The sequence below is a fragment of the Trachemys scripta genome, chromosome 2 (genome assembly GCF_013100865.1).
Source record: "Trachemys scripta elegans isolate TJP31775 chromosome 2, CAS_Tse_1.0, whole genome shotgun sequence".
NCBI classification, from domain to species: Eukaryota; Metazoa; Chordata; order Testudines; family Emydidae; genus Trachemys; species Trachemys scripta.
The window spans coordinates 16,831,039-16,848,279 of NC_048299.1; the positions used below are offsets into that span (position 1 = coordinate 16,831,039).

The 17,241-nt window shown below is 42.4% G+C and overlaps 1 protein-coding gene across 4 annotated transcripts in view; it reads left to right on the plus strand.

Moving 5' to 3' along the window:
* The window catches only part of DPP6 (dipeptidyl peptidase like 6), a 784,761-nt gene that overhangs the window by 282,433 nt on the left and 485,087 nt on the right, over positions 1 to 17,241 (plus strand). Inside the window, exon 2 of one of the 4 annotated variants that reach the window (XM_034759987.1) lies at positions 2,655 to 2,741. The exons of the other annotated variants lie outside the window; for them this stretch is intronic. Within the exon in view, the coding sequence (XP_034615878.1) occupies positions 2,712 to 2,741 (30 nt within the window). The 5' untranslated portion in view covers positions 2,655 to 2,711. The remainder of the gene's footprint in view (positions 1 to 2,654; positions 2,742 to 17,241) is intronic. 4 annotated transcript variants of the gene reach the window in all.

A 17,241-nucleotide genomic window follows, 5' to 3' on the forward strand; every position in this document is an offset into this window, starting at 1 on the left:
TGACTGGCTAAAGGGTTTTAAGTCCAAAGGTCCCCTGACTTGGAAATCTTGTTGTGGTGTTTGTTGCATATCATTGCAGTATAATTAGTCTTAGCCCCGTAGTAAATGTAATGACATGGCAACAAGCATGGCCACCACAATTTTTTTTTTAAATGTAGTTGTGCATCCAAAATTTATTTTTTAAGGTGCACTTTAGTAGAGGTGGGCAAGTTTTATGGGTGCTAAGGGTGTTGAAAGCACACTTGTGTTCATAGATTTTAAAGTTAAAAAAGAACTATTGGATCATCTAGTCCAGGGGTCGGCAACCTTTCAAAGAAGAGGAGCCATTTTTTTGGTTTTGTCTTTGACCAAAATATTTCAAGAGCCGCATCACATGCAAAGCTACTTGTAGAGTTAGAATTTATCAACTAATAATAATTAAACATATTAAAGTTATTACTACTGACTAATACTTTTAATGCGACTTCTGCTATTTGACATTGAATATGAACAGGAGGGGGCTCTGGGCTGGGGCAGAGGATTGGGGTGCAGGAGGGTTTGTGGGTTCTTGGAGGGAGTTTGGGTGCAGGACGGGATTCTGACCTGGGCATTGGGTTTAGAGTGTGGGAGGGGGGTGCCAGGTGTAGGCTGCCTGTCTGCCCTGACCCCACGCCGCTCCCAGAAGTGGTTGGGTACTGACAAGTCTCTGTGTGCCCCTGGCAGGGGGGAGGCAGTGCTGCCCCCGCCCCCAGCACTGTCCTCACAGCTCCCGTTGGCCCATTGGTGGTGGAATCTACCATTTCCCTTGGTGGTTTATTCCAATAGTTAAGCACCCTCAGTGTTAAAAAGATGTGTTTTAAATGACTGTGTATCCTAGTACACTATGCAATGAACAGGCTTTGGCAGGTACTGTGGGAGCTTGGAAGAAGAACAGATATTCAAGGTGTGTAGAGCAAAACTTTTGTCCCAAAGGAAAGGCTCATATTTTTAAATTTGTCTAAATCCCAAATTGGGACAACATATCAAAATTTTTCACAGAATAGAAAGCTGACAATCATTTTGGTTCAGAAATGTCAGGAAATTCTGCATCCAAGTGTAAAGAAACATTTCGACATTCCCAAATCATGGAGTTTCATTCCAGGTTGTTCAATGGAATCAAAACAGTTAATTTTGGTTTGGTTCGCCATTAATCTGTGTCTCTTTGAGCCTCCTGCAGTGCCTCATGGAAGATATAGTTCTGAAACCTCATGCCCCCATTCTCCTTTGGCTGGACTACATCTTCCTGGTGCACACTGGTCATGTGACTCATACAACATACTACATTGTCAGTTTAACTAGAGGGGCAACTATGATGCATCATAGGAAATGCTGTCCATCCAAGGAGACAGAGAAGACTAGGGGAATGAGGCCCTTGAACTTTACAACTGCCACAAAGCTTTAATGTCAAAGTGATCCAAAATGTAACATTTTGATTTGGATTGACAAATCACGAGGTTTCATTTCAGTTTTCCTGATGGAAAATGGAAACATTTTTGCAAAATTGACATTTTCCCATGGAAAATTTTGATTTTGCAGGAACTGTATTTGTCATTAAAAAAAACAAAAAAAAACATTTCAGTGGAAAATTCCCAACCAGTGCTAGTGTTCAGCCTGTATGAATCAGAGCATCACCATCTGGTGTGCCATTAGAGAAGTGCAATAACATGCATTTCCCTGATGTTATTGTTTGATACTTACAAGTAAGACAACATGGTAATATATTGTATTTGGGAATTCATGGGAACATGTTGTGAAACTTCAATAGCTTTGCAGAACGGGGGTGGAGAGGAAGATGTTTTCAGTCTGAAAATAAAGAACAAACCTAAAACAGGTACTGTAGGTCTTGAAATAAAAAATAGACAAAGCACTGTAAAAGAAAGATTCCAGTCCTGCAAGACACTGAGCATCTCCTGCCAGGCATTGAACATCCTCAGTTTCTACTGAAATCAACAGGAGCGAAGGGCAGTCAACACCCAAAGAAACAAAAATGATTTTGGTGTAGTTATAGTGGTAAACGTTACTGTTTAAAAGTGTCACCATTTTATTCGTATCAAATCGAGATGGTCAAAAAATTGGGTTTTATTGTTGGAAAATTTTGATTTTTTTCAGAAGAAATTCAAATACTGAAAACTTGGGCCAAAATCCAAAGTATTTTGATTTGGAAATATTGCCACGGGGACTCTTTGGACTTGTCATTCAGGTGCTTCATGCCCCCATTCTCTTCTGTGAGCCAGGCTTCCTGGTCAGACTACATCTTTCATGATGTACCACAGTCTCTCCGATTGAAGATACAAGGCAGTGCATCATGGGAGATCCTGTCCATTGTGCCTCATGGGAGATGTACCCCGGCCCCTAGAGTAGAACGGGACATGAGGCAACTGAACTGTAGCTCCCATGAGGCACCACAGCAGCATTTCCAAATCTAAACTTTCTGGGTTTTGACTGAAATATTTTGGTATTTAGAATTTCATTTTTTCAATGAAAAATCAAAAATTGTTTGCAGAAAGACACTTTTTGCGAAAAAAAAATTCAATTCCGTTAATTCAATCAATTAACCCAATTTTCTGTCAAAAAAAGTTTAATTGGAAAATTTTCAACTAGCCTTAGTAACTACTATTTGTATCTCTCATCTGCAGACTTTACTGACAAGAAAAAGTCTACACTACCCTTAAACCTGCAGAGCCAATGTAGCTATGGACGATGATGCTGCATTATATTATAACGTATGTAGAACACACAACATTGTTGTCTCCATTCTAGTTTGTTATTATTTACTGATGGCAGAATTTTTATTACTGGCAGTGATTTCAGAGGCAGGTAGAGCATCGCCTGATTTTCAGATCTCAGACTGAGTTTGCAGCGATGAGAAAATCATATTTTGACATGTAAGCTAAAGAAGTTTGATATGGAACTCATTGAAGCCTGATCCAAAACTATTGACCTTTATGGAAAGACTCTCATTGATTTCAGCAAGCTTGAGATCAGGCCCTGAGGGACGGTATGAAACACCACAATGCTCCTTTAACAGATCCACTTTTTAGAATACAACATAATTTAACAGATTAAACTGCACAACAAAGAAGGTCCTATTTTTAGACAGCAGTAGAGACTCTACGGGTACTTTTTAAAGAATGTGTGCAAAGAAAATGAGACAGAACAAATGGGAAAGTATTTACTATAGAAGATGGCAGGCAATCTCAATCATTTTTTTATTGGCATGCTAACTAATGAGTCTTCTAAAGAAATAATACTGTGTAAATCTGCTATTGCTATGAAAGATAATAAAGCAGTGAGAGCCACTGGGTCAGTCAAATTTCATATCTTCTACATTATGCAAGAATTCAAATGCAGAAACACTGCAAAATTCTGTGTCCAATTAATAACCTGTTCTGAAGAACTGCAAGTGCTTGGTAAATGCAATTTGAAATGCAGATACAGTGTAAGTATTAGAGACATTAGAGGAGAGACATTAGAATTTCAAGTTGTGAAACTTAAAAAACTCTTGAGCTATCATGAGTCTTGCAGCAGTAATTTGTTTAAATCTGGTGCAGAAGGTGAATGCTGAAAGGTAGGGGAGGCATTGGACATAGTCATTCCCTCCCGACCCTCCTGAGTTCATGGATTCTTTGAAGGCCCAGGTAGTTCAGCAGGAAAATATTAATGTTGAACAGACTTCAAAGGGTTCGGCTGAGTTGAGATAAGTGTTTGAAAGTGTGGATACTTTTCTGAAGCTTAGAATAATTATAACAATAATATGTTTCACTTGTGTAATTAGTTAGTATTTGTTGAGCATAGTCAAGATGGCAATTTCTATATGGGAACCAAGAAATCTGTATTTTAGCATCTATTATGCTTTTCACCCAAGCATCTCAACGTGTTCATGCATCATCTAAACCCCACTGAACCCTTGTGAGATTGGGAAAAATTATTAATTATTTCCCCCCTTTCACAAATGGGGAAGTCATGGTTAAGTACATTATCTAGGGTCATGAGGACAGTCTATGGCAGAGCTATGGTAGAGCTAGGATTGTAACCCAAGTCTCTTAACTCCCAGAATATTAGAGTGCACTGTTTCCTATCCCAATTATCCATATGTTTGAGTCTCCTTCCACTATCTTCATAACATCCTCTTTCTCCTTATTGTGTATGTCTCTGACAATCTTGGCTTCTTTCCTACATTATCTGCCTTGGCTCCTTCTATCCCTGCAAACAACTCATTTACGTGTCCGGCCTTTCAGCCCCTCTGGGTGTGCTGAATTAAATTTTTGAACACATGGGGGTAACAAACCCAAAATGCACTGTGTGCCTGAGAGCTCTTAGACAATACCATGGAATAGTACAGTGGTCATGAGAGAAGAGTAATTCATGAGTAAAGCCAGTAGCTTGGAATGTGTGACAGGGGATAGATCACTTGATGATTACCTGTTCTTTTCATTCCCTCTGAACAGGGCCGGCTCCAGGCACCAGCTTCTCAAGCAGGTGCTTGGGGCGGCCGCTTGGGAGAGGGGCGGCAGGTCCAGGTATTCGGCGGCAATTCGGCGGACGGTCCCTCACTCCAGCTCGGAGTGAAGGACCTCCCGCTGAATTGCCGCCGCAGATTGCGATCGCGGCCGCGGCTTTTTTTTTTTTTTTTTGGTTTTGGCTGCTTGGGGCGGCCAAAACCCTGGAGCCGGCCCTGCCTCTGAAGCACCTGGCATTGGCCATTGTCGGAAGACAGGATACTGGGCTAGATGGACCTTTGATCTGACCCAGTATGGCCGTTCTTATGTTCTTAATGTGTTTATTCATGGGAAAAGACCACAGGGCCACATTGTGATCAGTGGAATAGAACAGGGGTGTAATTCAGGGAGGAATTTGTTCCACAAGATATACGGAAAAATCTATGAGCCCACCGAGAACCTGATCTAGAACCTGTTGAAGTGAATGGGACTCTTTCCACTGATGTGGGCTTTGGATCTGCCCCAGACCTGACTAACTGTGACTGTAAATAAGCCCGGTAGGGCAGAGGTTCCCAACCTTTTTATTGTTGTGTTCCCCCTCGGGGAATTCATGTCCCTTGAATGTTCCCCTCTTTCTAATAACCAGTATTTTTGTGTAGAACAAGAGGGTCTGCTCCACAGCCTTGGGAGCCTGGCCAGGAGTATCTGTGAGGGTGTTTATTGGACAGCAGCTCCCCTGGGCTGGGGGTTTCAGTCCACCCCATCCCTCCAGGCACTCTGGGCCTAGGGATGCAGCTCCCTTCTCGGCCACCTTTGGGCAGCAACAATCATTGTGTCCCTGGAAACCAACTGCTGGGCAGTCAAGGGCGGTGCTTTGGCCCTGTCAGGCTGCAGCTCCAGAACCTCTGCTGAGCAGGGCCAGCACTGCAGAGTTCAGCTGCGCCCTTCACTAAGCTCCTGTGCAAGGGGTGTCCCTGAGCAGGTCACTGGGACTGGAGAGGGTTGTGGAGATGATCAGAGCAGGTTCATGCCTAGGGGATGTCTGCACTGCTGCTTGGAGTTGTGATTCCCAGGTAGACAGACTTGTGCTATCTCAAGCTGAGCTAACACATTAAAAAGAGCAGTGTGGATGTTGTGACACAGGTGGTAGCATGGGTTAACCACCTAAGCTCAGACCCAGGGGGTCAGTGGCTAATCTGAGCCATACTGCAATGTCCACACTGCTATTTTTAGCTCACGAGCTCAAGCAGAGCTAGCACGAGTCTATCTACTCGCTCTGGGAATCACATCTCCTAGCTGCAGTGTAGACCATACCCTAGAGGCAAACTAAGTATTAGAGACATGGATGAAGGTCCTGAAAGACAGCAGCAGACACTTGACTGCTAGAAGAAATAGTTAGCCAGTCAGTGCAGCAATGTCTGCACTATTGGACATTGCCAATGCATGGTGACAAACCTAAATGGGAAACATTCTGAGGTGCATCATTCAGGCAGAAGACGCTCATATTTAGGAGATTATTGTTGTGATTGTGTGCAACAATATAAGAGATTCAGAAACAATACATGACCATCTCTGGGGGACTTGGCTGGCAAACACTAAGTTAAGCGAGACTGAAGAACATGGGACAAAGAAAATTATGAGTAAACTGAAAAAGAATAAATAGAATCAGAAACATTAACCAATAGTCGTTGAAAACTGAACTTTAACTGTAAGGATGTGGGGAAGAAAATATTATATATTGTCGTATTTGTGAACATATACAAATCTAAAAGCTCATTTGAGCAAAAAGGGCTGCTAACAAGTCTTCAGCATTAAAGTACATGAATGTAAAAAAGTAAATGAATGATGGGTGGAAGTTGGCTCAATTGAATTAGGAGTTGACCTACTAGAAAATGAGGCACCAGCAATAAAATAAACAATGTAGCATAATTACAGTTGTGACCTCCTGTAATTAACAAAGTTACTGCTTAAGATCTTAGTGGATTTATTGTACATTTTGTAGCAATCTTTTTTTTCCTTCCCCAGAAACAACAAGCATTCCTAGATTTGGAGAGAACTAGAGATGGAAAAGATGGGGGAGGGATAGCTCAGTGGTTTGAGCATTGGCTGGCTAAACCCAGGGTTGTGGGTTCACTTCTTGAGAGGGCCACTGAAGGATCTGGGGTAAAAATCAGTACTTGCTCCTGCTAATGAAGGCAGGGGGCTGGACTCAATGATCTTTCAAGATCCCTTCCAGTTCTAGGAGATGAAATATCTCCATGTAAAAAAAAAAAAAGATCATTTAGATCCGACTGCCATGCAACCTTGCCCAGTTGTGCTGTGAATATACTCATGTAGTGAAGGATTGTTTCTTGTTTCACTTTCACTGGGAGACTGTTCTGCAGCCTAATTGATCTTGCCCTTTATTAACATTTTTGCTTCTATTCAGCTTATATTTGTATTTGCTCAATTCCATCCCATTACTACTTTTTATACTTTCTTTTACCACTCGAACTCAATATTATCCCGCCTTTAAATACCTCTGCATGATCACTTGGTTCCCCTTTATTGTTGTTTTCCCAAGCTCTAAAACTGAGTAGGGTTAAATTCTGCTGTCCTTGTTCATGGAGAGAGACAGAGTAGGTGAGGTAATATCTTCTATTCCAGTGGTTCTCAACCAGGGGTATGTGTACCGTTGGGGGTACACAGAGGTCTTGCAGGGGGTACATCAACTCATCTAGATATTTGCCAAGTTTTCAGCAGGCTACATAAAAAGCACTAGCAAAGTCAGTACAAACTAAAATTTCATACAGGCAATGACTTGTTTATACTGCTCTATATACTATACACTGAAATGTAAGTACAATATTTATATTCCATTTGATTTCTTTTATAATTATATTGTAAAAATGAGAAAGTCAGCAATTGTTCAGTATAATGTGCTGTGACACTTTTTTGTATTTATATGTCTGATTTTGTAAGCAAGTATTTTTTAAGTGAGGTGAAACTTGAGGTACGCAAGACAAATCAGACTCCTGAAAAGGGGTACATTAGTTTGGAAAGGTTGAGAACCCCAGTTCTATTGGACCAACTTCTGTTAGTGAGAGAGACAATCTTTTGAGCTTACATAAAGCTCTTCTTAGGTCTCACTCTGAGTTAGTTTCCCAAACCTGAAGAAGAAGTTGGTCTAATAAAAGATGTTACCTCATCCACCTTGTTTCTCTTAATATTCTGGGACTGACATGGCTACAACAACACTTGTTCATGGAAGCAGTTCTACTTTAGTTAATATGACTACTCTTCTGATTTTGGTGCAAATATGGATGATTTTCAGTTTTGCACCCAAACCATGCAAAATTCATGCTATTACTTCTGCGTAATAAGATTAAACTTGACTGTTTTGCCTGGAGTTCGCTGTGAAATTATGGGTTCATTTTAACCTCAAACTCAGAGAAACTCCTGTGTGCCATAGTAACAATGGAAGCAATTCATAGGCTAAAAGAGACAGGTTTCTGCAAACCTCCTACCACACATATGGGGCCCACATGGAATCTTGAAAAGTCTGTTAACAACCACAGTAACAGGGAGGAAAATAGAAACAGCTACTGTGGCTAATACCTCACTGAGATCACACTTGTAGCCAATAAATGACTCACTGATACATGAAGATGATACTTTTGCACATCTCTGAGCTCCTGTTTTCTTTTCTCAGATCAGAAGTTTAAACAATTTTCAGAAATCCGCCATTAATGAGATATGGCTGATAAAAAGTCATTTAAAAATCACTCTTAAGGGGTAGTCGGAAGAAAAATTCAAGAGACTGACTGCTATACCAATAAATCAGCTGAAGTAAAATCATTATATGTGTGTATGTATTCTATAAGTATGCACACACACATTAGATGGTATATATATAATGCACACATGAGACATATATAAGAAACCAACTGATGTAACTGAGATGCAAACAGCCAAACTTATATAAGGGTACATCTATACTTACTTTCTGGTCCGGATGTAAGCGATCGATCTTCTGGGATCGATTTCTCACGCCTTGTCTAGACGCGATAAATCGATCCCGGAAGAGCTTGCCATCAACGCCGGTACTCCAGCTCGGCGAGAGGAGTACGCGGCATTGACGGGGGAGCCTGCCTGCCGCGTCTGGACCTGCGGTAAGTTCGTACTAAAGTACTTCGAATTCAGCTACGTTATTAACGTAGCTGAATTTGCGTACCTTAGTCCGAAGTGGGGGGTTAGTGTGGACCAGGCCTTAGTAACAAACACATAACCAGCTGATAAAATAACTGTTAATTTTAAGGATGAATTAAGTATATTCAAATGGTTAGTACTCAAATATTAGTGAGTGGTAATTCCAGGGACTCTGAATAAAGAAATTCTGAACAAACAGGAAATATAGTTAAGAAAGGTAGAGAAAGAAAAAGTTAATGGCCCATCTTAATGGCTCAGATAGAGCTGATTGTTAATATACCGAGAGATAGTATAGAGTAATCAGGATAAAACAAGAATAAGAAATACAAGTAAGAACACTGCCTTATGAAAGACCAGACAAATAATAGAAAATAAATGCACTGAAGTTTCATGAAAGTGATTAACTAATTTGAAACATTCTCTCACAAGAGAATTTAACATTCATTGTAAATTGAAGATTTCCAGACATCACATACTTAAAGGGAGAGTAAGTGACAAAGGGACTTGCTTAGTATGAAGAAGTGATGTACTTAAGACACCAGACTAGCTGTTAGGAGACCTGGGTTCTATTCCCTAGCTCTGCTACAGACTTCCAGTGTGACCTTGGACATGGGGGGAGACACTTAATCTGTGCCTCCATGCCCTGTCTTTTCATTGCCTGTTTTGGGGATGACTTGCACTCCTGAGGGTGCAGAGAGGCAGTGATCCCTGGACCTTGGATGTGGAAGGCAAATCACAGTAGAGCCAGAAGCCAGATAAAATGTAAAAGACTTTGCTTGGAATTAAATATTTTACCCACATGAATAAAACATTGAACAGCTATATGGGGAAGTGTCCCTGATCTTTCTGACAGACCAAGTAATTTTTCAGCTAATCTCATAGCTGGCCCTCCAGAGCCGAGGGCTATCACCTGTCCTAAGGAATTCGGAAGGTAACATCGTGAATGATAATAGTATAATTTTTGAAGGAATTACTACCTTTTATGCACACACATCCCTCTGAGGTCTTAAGTCTCATTTTCAAATACAGTCCTCCTTAGATAAGCTACTTCTGCCAAACTTCTAAAAACTCATTCAGAAGATTTAATTGAACCTCTCTCCCTTGTGAGGAGGTGCTACACATAGGCAAAGACTTCCATAATAACAAGTCCCCATGTCTAGATAGGCCCCCCTCTGATTGCTACAACAATTAGGCCCGTTACTACCTGCACAACTGGATGCACTACACAGCCATACTTTCCCTTTACTTTACTTAAAACTGGGATAGTAGCACATAGCTCTATGGTGCTGAAGAAATCAGGTTGGCCTGATGTTCCTGCAGAGCATAATTTTGCATGATCTAAATTATCAAGTGTCCAATAATTCCCTCAGCTGGCCTATTTTAGAGCCAGGCCCCATTTTCCCCCCTCTCATAATAGTCAAGATATACAACTCTGTTGTGACAAATATAAAGGCGATTCTTTCTTGTAGCTGCTGGATACAGATATACCCTGTAGTTCTTGCTGGCACTCTGCCTACCAAACTAAGATCTTACAGGGCCTCCCTAAGTCCTGTCCTGGATTCAGCAGTCACGGAATGGACTGTCAACTAAACCAGGGGTTCCCAACTGTGGTACATGTGCTCCTGTGAGTACGCAAGACATCTCACGGGAGGGGGTACATGGGAGAAATTGTGCAATTGTGTAATGGTGGATTTTATTGATTAATTGTTTTATTTATTGCACTTTCATAATCGGCTACTCAGACGAAGCTTTAAAACTCTGTGGAAATTTGGTACATCTTGAAGCGAATTGACTACCACATTTTGTATAACAATGAGACCACAGCTACACAGAGACGTTGACGTACAGAGCCCTCACCTCCAATCACTGTACAGCGCGGGTTCAGTTGCCCAGCAACTGTCCAGTCTAATTGAGCTCAGAACTTAGGGGGTTTGGTGGTGGGGGTTTTTTTGGTTGTATACCTCGCACTATAACTAGATCTGTACTTAACAGTGAAATATGGACAGATGGCGAAAGACAGGTAGTGTTCAGTAGAACACTCAAAGTGTCAGTGATGAGAAGGATAAGGGTACATGGCCAGCGGGTAGATCTGGAAGGGGGTACTCAATTAGAAAAGTTTGGGAACCTCTGAACTAGACTATAGGTCCTACTAGCAAAATGTATATCTCTATTCAGAGATTGAGGGTTACAGTTCAGGCCTATTCTATTTAATATCAATGCAATGGACTTTCCAAAGCTGTAAATAAGGCACCCTACCATTTTATATCATAATATTAGAGTAGAGGTGCACAGACAGTTTCAAAGAGACAAGCTAGCTAGTAATTAGTCTTTTTAATCATTCTGCTTGTATATTAAATAGATTACATTCCTTTTGAGATGCTTGTAAAAATAAACAGAAATGGATAAAATTGGCCTATAATAGTTTGGATTTTATCTTTAAAAAATCCATAACTTTTCAGAGGACTCAGCAGAGATATTACCTGCTCTTTTCTCCGCTCACCATTCATTGCATTCAGAATGGAATTAATGATTTTCTTAAAGGCCTATTCCCTACAAAAATGAATTTAGAAAAATTATCTGCCCTGACAAAACAGGCAGAATTTCTCTAAAACAAGCCTTGTGTTTTTTCTGACTAATGAACTGATCCTTGAACTTGGATGACCTGCACAAGCACTTCAGCTTGAAAGGTAGTTTTCATCACTCAGAAATTTCAGTCTGAGCTTTCCAGCTATGCAAGCAAGGACATTTTTATGAATGTGCATAGCACCACAGATAAATGATGAATTGTCCCATATGGGCTTTATTATAGTCTTGAACTCACTGAATGTGACTGGTAACTGTAGTTGAAGAGGGAAGAGGTTTTGATGGAGAGAACAGGGGAAAAGAGAAGAAAAGAAAAAAAGGGTGGCTGATATATAATATGCCATAATGTTTTCTCTTACTCTAAGCAGTGGAGAAGATTGTGGTATCCCAGATACCTGTGTGGTGACTGAGAGTAGAAGCTGACTTTTTAATGGTGACTATTGGGCGTTCATCTGACCGGCCACTCACATTTTTTCACATTCAAATCTCTAACATCTACCTGTACAATAGCTTGTAGGCTGAGAGGCTTTAGTCCAAATGGAAATTTGTTCAGCAACTTATAAGTAAGGCTAAGATTTAGTCCCGGGTATTTTTATTAGAAGTCATGGGCAGATCATGGGCAATAAACAAAAATTAATGGCTCGTAACCTGTCCATCACTTTTACTATATAAATACCCCTGACGAAAACTTAACAGCTCCTGGGGCCCCAGGACACCGCTGCTCTGGGGGCCCCCGAGGGTCGACGACTAGACTCTGCACTGGCCACGGGGGCTGACTGCCCCCAGCCACCCGCTGCTCCAAGGCCCTGGGGAGCACTGCTCAGGCTCTCTCCAGGACCACCCCACGACTGCTGTTTGGGCACTCCCCTGGTCCAGCCTCCCCGGGTCTGCTGCTCAGGGGCTGCCCCAGAGCCAGCCGTAGTGGCTGTTGCTGAGGGGCCGCTCCCAGGACCGCTGCTTGGGCGCTCCCTGGGGCCGCTCCCAGGACCGCTGCTCGGGGGCTCCCCAGGGCCAGCTGCCTGGGGTCGCCCAAGCAGCGGCCAGTGCAGGCTGGCCCCGAGGACCACCTGAGTGGCTAGCCCTGGGGCAGCTGCCGGTGCGGCTGGCGATAGGGCCGTAGGCTGCTCTGGCGGCCCTGGGGTCAGCTGCAGCAGCCACTGCAGCTGTGAAAGTCATGGAGATTGTGGAAAGTCGCAGAATCTGTGAGATCCGCGACCTCCGTGACAGAATTGCAGCCTTAGTTATAAGGCCTAGAAAATGAGCTTATAATGAAAGTGCACAGCTGTGATTATAACATCACGCTCCTGGGGTCTGAACTGTATGGGACATAGAGCACAGTAAATGGCTAAATGAAAAAAATGATTGTTTTGCTATCCTTACCTATATTGGTTCACATTCTGCTGCGTTCACAGTGAAGCTGGGAGTAGAACTGTGTGAATCTGTCATAATGAAACTCAGAGATTTGCCTCCTTTTTGGTTTTGCAACGAGAACCAAATGGGGCCCTGGCCAAAACCACTTCTGAAAAGTTCATCTGAAACTGGGCTCCTCCTGGGCTACACAATGTCCCTCTCTTCCATGAGAGACCATGGGCACATGGGTTAAGTGACTTGCCCAAGGTCATCAGGACATTTGTGGCAGAGTCGGGAATTGAGCCCTATCTCCTGATTTTCACAAGACCATCCATCCTCTTTCTATTTGTTATCTACCTTGCATCCAAACATCTCTTGCTTCCAGCCTTTCCTTTACCGGTCTCCTAGTTTTCTCAGGCCAAAAGCATACATTTGAGAAGCTCTCCATATACCTCTGCTGTTGGTTCCTTACTACCCGTTCCTCTTCTCCCATAATTCAACTTACTTTCAACATGGGAACAGCCATTAGAGATGAAAGGATTAAATGGAACATCAGACTCCAAGTTTTTGGCTCCGTATAGAGATTGTGAACCTACTGTAAAAATGTGGCATATGTTTGGAAAGTGTGCTGTTCCCTTTACCCCATGTTACTTTTCATCCATTTGTATGGATAATCTACGATACCTCAGTCAAAATATTCCACTCAGTGCAGAGTACCAACACTTGACATTCACGTAAGATTAAACAGTAAAGATCTACAAGTTACATTTCACAACAGAGAGATAAAAATCTCCTGGCTGCTATTCCCATGCTCAGTATATGCACCCTCGCTAGACTGGGTACAATCGGATCGTTCTCCACTGTGAGGCAGAAGAAGAATTCTGGCAAATGTAAATTGGTTACATAAAAGAGATATGATGGCAAGAAAACAAGGAGAACTCTACTCTGAGCAAGACACAACAGTGCTATCTACCTCTGCTCCAGCTTTCCTAGCATTGGGCTATATTGTTCCTGGCATTCACATGGATGCACAGGGAGGGTTGAAAGTCTTTCCCCTGCCCCTATATTCTGAGCTCCTTGCTCAAGATGTCAGGGAGAATTGCAGACCCTGCTTTTGATGGAGTGCAGGGACTGCTCGCTACGTGTGCAGTCTACCCATTCCCCTTGCATAGCAGGGAGCACAGAGAGGGGTTGCGCTTCTGTAGCCACAATCTTTCTCCCATGTGTATCTGGGGTGGTGCAGCTTTGTACCATAACCTTGTCAGCGCTGTGCCTTCATGGCACTGTCAAGCCCATGGCAATTTAAGTATATAGCAAACTGCATTTAATAAGTAGTACAGAAGTAATCAGTTCTCTAACCCAGCCCAAGCTAAGGGGGACCAAACCTGGGCTTAGAAGTTGCCCTCTATGGTTTTGAATGCACTCATGGCATTTATTTAAGAGGGCTGGAAAGCATTTCAAGTTCCAAATCAAGATGATCATAATGATTTTATGTGATATTTTTCTGTAAAAGTTACAGGGATCCTCATTTGCCCTTCACTGATCTTAGCTGGTAGAACAACAAATCTACTTTTTATGCTGTTTTCAGGCCTTGTTCAACTGATGACAATGAATGGGGTGAAATTATGTACTCCCCTTTTTGGTGGTTGTTTTTTTTAACAGTTCATACAATTTCTTGACTTGTAGCAGGGTTGCTCTACCAGAAACCGAGGCAATTTGCCAAAGGCTAATGATCCAGTTTTATGATTTAGTTTCCTTAGCCAGATCCTGAGCTTTAAAGGAACTACTAATTTATTACATCACTAATCTCTAAAATGCTTACAAAGCCTCCCATCTAACCGCATCAGTACTTTAAGCCTGATATTCTTTTGTTCATGTTTCTGTTCCATTTTGTTTGGAATCAATACATTAATGTAAGTACTGAACAGCTACTGGATTATATGACCCAGATAATTTTGCACAGCTTGCTACCGCAAGGATTTATAAACAGAACTACATGATGGAGAGGCATATAGGAAACTGCAGGTTTCATTAGAGGAGAATGCTGGGGCTATGAAATTATCTTCCTTTTATATCATCTGCCATTAAGCTTGATGCTCAATCAAAATGGTTTTAAGTGGGGATGGAGCCTAATGTTCTGGACACGGCTGGTGTTTTTCTGCTGCTCCAAGCAGACTCGGACACTAAGCTCTCAATTTTCAAAAGTAACTAGTGATTTTGGATGCCTCAATTTTTAGGTCCCCAACTTGAGACAGTGGAAAGGAGCCTATGCCATTTGTATAATGTGCCCTTATCTCTCTACACTCCCTCCTGCAAACACCAGCAGTCATGACTGGGGCTTAGCAGAGAACCTTTCAACACCTTATAGGATGCTGAATGTAATTATAAAAAATTGCATTTATATAGTGTTATCCCATCAGAGGATCTTTAAAAAGTGAAGGAAGTTTAGTCTCCCAGTGCTTCTATACTAAGGTATGTTTATTCTACAGGTGAGGAAATGGGCACTCAGATGTTGAGTGGTTTGGCCAATGATACTTGAAGTTGGTTGCTCAGCAGCTGTGAAAATCAGCTCCCTTTTATTTGGAAGACTAAAGTTGGCTGTAGGAGCCTAACTTTAGTCCCCCGAGTTTGAAATGTTTTGCCCTTGTTGTTTTCTGAAATGCAGTGGTGTGAAACCCACCGTTTGCAAAACAGCACTCGCACTCTTCACACAGAAAAAAAAATCCTTTTCTTTTTAACAAAACAGCCTCAGTTGGGGTTTGTGGCCCTCGCCTATCTAAATTGTTGTATTAACATAGGAATCGCCAAATTGGAATGCCATAAACTAATATTCTATTGGGCCCAATGTTGTTTCTAACAGTGACTCATGCTAGGTATTTCAAGGGATTAAGTGCTTCAGGGGAGGAAGAGGGAGCTCCCTAACTAAGTATCCATCCACTAACTTGATCATTGGGCCACCACTATCAAAATCTAGTAATAGACGGAGCCCACCAGCACTTCTGCTTCTCTAGTAAACAGCACAAAGAAATATATTTCCCTGGGGAACATCAGTATCTTACACCCACTTCTATGCACATACCTCCTCTCCCCTCTCCTGAGCACATCCATGCACATACCCCCAACTCTTGTCCTCTAAATGCAAGCAGTCCATGATGGTAGCAGTGCACAAGACACCACCAAGCTGAAAACTTGCTATGGCGACTAGGGTATGTTTAGACACCTGCGGCTGGCCAGTGCCAGCTGACTCATGCTCGTGGGGCTCCGGCTGTGCAGCTGTTTAATTGTGGTGTAGACATTCCAGCTCTGGCTGCAGCCCGAACTCTGGGACCCTTCCTCGGTATGTCTAAATGGCCAGCAGAAACCTGCAGCAGCGAGTCTCAGAGCCCGGGTCTGCAGACTTGGGTTTGCGCTGTGGCGCTAAGAATAGCTGTGTGGACATTCGGGCTTGGGCTCTGAAGCCTAGGAACGTGGGTGGGAAATGACTACATAGCTGTTCAGCACGTAGCGCAAGCCTGAATCTGTAGACCTGGACTCTGAGGCTACGTGTCCACTTCACACGTGTGATGGCATGTAAAGTATGTGTAGCTACATGTCACAGTGAAAAGCATGCTGGGTCCACACTGTGGTGTGTAGCTACATGTCAGTGAAAGGCTCTGACAGGGTGGAGGAAAGACTCCAGCAGTAGGATGCTACACTGCTAAAACTAGCAGAGTAGCTGTAGGGGAGGCACTGCTTGGATGTGTAGAGAGCTGTGTAGGGTGCATACCTACAAGGTGCAGGTGTACCTTAACTCTACTCACCTCCGCAGTACCTCACTGTCTACACTGCTATTTACACCCAGGCTAATGGGGACGAGTAGTGTTTGCACTCCACACACCACCGAAAGGAGTGTGCGATGTAGCTGTACCTTCAGTGACAAAGCTAGCATTTTTAGAAGGATGGGAGGAGGAACTCAAAGGGTTAGCATCCAAACCAGTTAAGGCCTGGGGACGTAGTTCATTATATCCCTCTTCTTACTTCCCACTCCGGTCTAGGCAGTATCATACATCTAGCAGAGTATAGGTGGTTATGGTAATAGTGGAAGTAGCGTTTTGCCTCTAAATAGTCATCTCAGAATGACGCAGCTCAGTAATGACCAATAGTTGTTAGTATTAGATGGCTGTGACATGGGTTGGTTGTGTCGCTAATGGGATGATGGCCAACATTGCACAAATCACTGTCTGAATTAGCAGCCTCCTGGGAAGTTTCAGCCAAAAAAACCCCAAAGCCCCAATAAATATTGATACTGACTGGGCTTAGATATCACCTGTACAGTTTGTTACTCAAATTCAGATGGAGAGATGGAATAGGGGACGCTTGTACTACTGCTGCCTGGGGATAAAGATGACTGCGTTCTCCAAGTCTGTTATTTTTCAAAATCGCCTCATTTACTTTTCTTAAAAACAAACAAACAAAAAAACCCCCTAGAACTGTGTTTTTAGACTTCAACATTGGTTAATTATAATGCAAGGTTATTTTCCTCATACAAAAAAAAGTAGTTTGCTGTGCATGCTCTTAAAATCTGTCCTCTTGATACTTATTTAATACAACTGTGTTTGCTGTGGTAGAGGGCTAATTTACTTCTAAGTGGCCTCAAAATTGCTCAAAGCTTAAGCAACTGTGA